Source organism: Dendroctonus ponderosae, unplaced genomic scaffold, assembly GCF_020466585.1.
Source record: "Dendroctonus ponderosae isolate FM_Combo_2020 unplaced genomic scaffold, Dpon_F_20191213v2 Dpon_F_20191213_1023, whole genome shotgun sequence".
In the NCBI taxonomy this organism is placed as follows: domain Eukaryota; kingdom Metazoa; phylum Arthropoda; class Insecta; order Coleoptera; family Curculionidae; genus Dendroctonus; species Dendroctonus ponderosae.
The window spans coordinates 1-4139 of record NW_026017136.1 but is presented as its reverse complement, the minus strand read 5'-3'; the positions used below and the strand labels follow the sequence as shown (position 1 = coordinate 4139).

Below are 4139 nucleotides of genomic sequence, written 5' to 3'. Positions count from 1 at the left end.
CTTCCAGGTCATAATCTTCAATTTCTCTTCAAAATAATCGGTTAACATGCGTCCATAGCGCTCAGAATTGGCTGTTATGGCTATTCCTTGATCGTTTTAAAAAAAAATACGTGCCAATAACACCACCGGACCATAATGCACACCATACGGCCACTTTTTCAGGATTCAAAGGCCTTTCTGCGATCACCTGAGGATTTTAAGAGCCCCCTATACGGCTGCTCTGTTTATTCACGCAACCACCGACCGAAAAATGAGCCTCATCGCTGAAGGAAATTCGGTTCGAAAAATGATCAACGGCTTGTTGTTCAATCACCCAATTTGCGTATGTTCTGCGTTGCCCATGGGCTTGAGGCTTAAGTTCTTGAATCAGTTGGACTTTGTATAATAGTAATTGTATAATTGTAATAATAGCAAAATTTTACGCGTTCTTCGACAGTTAAACGATCCATATTCCAACATGGCAAACTTTCAACTGAAACAAAAACGCTTACCTTTGACACCTTTACCTTTGACAGATATGAAATAGCAAGGTTTTACTTTCCTCATCTCGAATTGTGTAACCCGTTATTTCTGTATCAACTTATATTGTAGTTCTTAAAAACGGTTTGCCATATTCAAAGAGTTAACGTACAGAAAACCACTTCTTTAATTCTATTGGAATACCCTACATTTTATTTTATTTTTGAATTCTTATGTAAATTTCAATGACTTTTATTATATAAATTATGGACGAAAATTAAATAATATTTAGTTATGTGGCTTTGACAATAAAAATGCGTTTGAAATTCGGTGATAAACGAGCTATAATTTTGTATTTATAGAGCAATTTCCTTCGATGTAATCCTTGGAGCCCACAATATATCGGATAACAGTGAGCCAACGAGGCAACGTTCAACTACCTCGAAATATGTCGTTCATCCGGATTGGAATAGTACATCACTCACCAATGATTTAGCTCTAATAGAGCTTGAAACGCCTATAACACTTAATGACTTTGTGAGTGTTGTATCATTGGCTGTAGGCAATAACTCTTTTGCTGATAGCGAGGGTAAATACTCAAACACTGTTTGCAAATCGATAAAAATCAATCAATTTGAATTCATAGGTACTGCTTGTGGATGGGGTAAAACTACCGACAGCCAAGTAGGAACTACTGACGTGTTACGTTATGAAACTAGTATCATTCTAAGCAACGACGACTGTAAAAATGTCGATTCTAATTACGATGAAGAAATTAAAAACACGCATCTGTGCTTAGCGGGTGACGGTAAGTGGTTTCCCTCATAAGCAACATTTTCTTATTTTCATTGTTTCAGGCATTAAAAGCATATGTAAAGGAGATAGCGGTGGGCCATTAGTAGCAGACAATGTACAAGTGGGAATCACTTCTTTCAGCTATCGAAGTTGCGAGGCTGGAAAGCCGTCAGTGTTCACTAGAGTTACAGAATTCACCCAATGGATTCAAGAAAATTCCGATGTGATATTCGCGTAATTCGGGATAATATTACTTTACATTTAAGATTAAAATAATATGTGAAACACGTTTTCATAGATTATTCACAATTTTCACGGTGACCACTGCCTGTTGCAGTGATTTTTTAGCCTCAATAAATCTACAACAATCATTCATTGCATACCTAATAGCACACAAACCTTGGGAAAAATGCTAGAGTGATTTAGTTTAAAAAAACCGCTGGCACATTTTTTTATAATAACTGAAATCACCATTTGATTTGATTTTAGTTGTTGAATAATGTAACGTTTTCATTTGGCCACCGAAACGTACATTCAACTCCCCTCAAGACTCTTCTGGAATTCATTGAATATACAGGGATAATGATGGAGTAAAATTACGAGGGCACAATAGGACAGAAATGACCGCGGTGCGAGGACAAACACCACCTCGGCGGTGAGGAAAGGGTTTTAGTGGGTAAACAGCTTAGCTGGAGTTTCTTCAGAACGTCAGTTTGTCCAAACTTTATTTGTATTAAGTGGGCTGTTTTGTCTGAAAGTGGATTTCACTCAAAGTGGATACTCACATCAAAAGAGCAGTAGGGGTGAACCGTGCATAAAAGAGTAAAACCACCCAAAGGACTTTTCTGCTATTATTTTCGAGAGTTACGGACAAAATTGGGAAGATGCTAGGGAAACATAACATAAAAACAATCTATTCAAAGGGCAGGCATTTGCCATTTTGCATTGTTGAAATATCGAAATCCCAGATGTTGTCCTAGTGCCTGGGACCAGCATTCAATGCAAGCCATATCGAACAGAGATAAATAAAAATTCATCAGTAATCAGTAGACAAGCATTTTGACCACTTTCGTTCGTGCGGCTTTTTAACGTAAAATAAAGCCTGTCGAGAGAGTCACAAACCATATGGTAACTGCGCATGGCCTTCACAAACTGCAATCCGAAGTCTGCCATCTTGAATGAGATTAAAAGTTAAGTATTGTTCAAAGTGCCCCGTCGTAAGAGGTGTCGCGGCACATGGACACACAGAGCGGCATCAACACACAAGTATCTTAAGACACAGTATTTATTACCCGGGCTTAATATGTACAGGGTGGGCCACTAAGAGAGGTGATCGGCCGTAAACTATTAGTCGTATCGATTTCAAGTAAAAAAATATATAACTAAAGTGGCTCAGGGAAATGGCCGGAAATAATTTTCAAGTTTTCAAAATATCCGCTAGAGGGTAAAATTGCAATAGTAAATTTTGAATACGGATTTTTAATAGTTTAGGACAGGCTAAGGTAGGTTGCAAACATAGATTAACTAAGTTGGTTGCAAATACCTGAATTCTATTCTTGACAAACTCAGTTATTTCGTGTGGGAGTATTATTGTCCTAGCTAGTCAAATAAAGTGGTGGGGGAAGGTCAAATAACAGTTCAAAAAGTTGTTAATAGCTCCGTATTAGCTTAACCAAATTCAACGCTTAAATTGCAATTGAATAGCTCTTGATCTACATTAACACAGAGTGCGCGTTATAAAAAGTCGTCAAACTTTTTCGATTTTATAAAATCTTTTAAATGGAATGATATATAATTTTTTAGCTACTTAGAGCTGCGAGTATAAAAAATGAAGGAAAATAGTGAAAAACCCACACCGATATATTTGTTGCAACCGAAGATATAAGCAATTTGACAATGACATTGATATTGTTGGGTTGCTGACAAAACAATCGGTCCTGAGAGGAACCGATTGTTTAACAAATCAATTTAACCGTAACAAACTGGGAAACGGTTTGCATTACACTGACTGGAATAAGATCGACTCCATATCCCATAACAGCATGCAATGGGAATTGGACAGAGTCACGAAGAGACAAAAGAAGAAATTTGAAAAATTAGAAGCCAAATCTAGAGGAACAACCCAAACGACATGTAGCCTGGACCCAGCACGAACTGTAGTGAACCTGAGCAGTCACTCACTAACGCCTGCGGAGCAATCTGTCTTAGCCAAGGAAGGAAACTTTGCTATTAGACCAAGAACGATACCAATAAAGGAAATGATCTCGAACACCGAAACAGCATTGCAAGGGCTCCCAGAACAAACGGCAAATGAAATTCGTGTGGAAACCACCCAAATCCTACGGAAAGCGAAACCACCACCAATCAACTTAAGCAGAGAAGAACAACATGCCCTCAAGGAAATACGAAGGAACACAAGCATTGTCGTCCTGCCAGGTGACAAAGGAAACGCTACAGTCGTCATGAACAGAGCGCAGTACGAGCAGAAAATCCAAAACTTATTGGACCCAATCACTTACACAAAACTCAAAAAAGACCCGACTCGAGCCAAGCTCAGGAACATCAACCGCCTGATCAAAATCTCCTCAATAGACGAGAACACGAGAGGATTATTAGATCAGAAGCCCTCCCCTCACGTTTGTATGGATTACCGAAGATTTACAAGGAAAGAATACCACTAAGACCAATCGTCAGTGCCCCGGGATCACTAACTTACGATGTAGCAAAATATCTATCCTCTCTTCTGCAGCCACACTTGGGGTCCACCATAGATTAACTAAGTATAGATAGAGCGATTCATTCATAAACGACCGAATATATTCTGACAACATATATTTTGCCCCACCGTTTGAAGATGTGGGCATGGGACGGAAGACGGGAAAGAG

The 4139-nt window shown here is 38.7% G+C and overlaps 1 protein-coding gene across 1 annotated transcript; it reads left to right on the top strand.

The window, feature by feature from the left end:
• Window positions 1–816: 816 nt before the first annotated feature.
• Window positions 817–1625, top strand: LOC125502894 (chymotrypsin BI-like; the record flags this gene model as incomplete). The annotated part of the gene is made up of 3 exons (XM_048662368.1): window positions 817–1048; window positions 1106–1267; window positions 1317–1625. Coding segments are annotated over 3 exons (570 nt in total), but the record flags the coding sequence as incomplete, so codon positions are not given.
• Between the last annotated feature and the right edge of the window lie 2514 nt (window positions 1626–4139).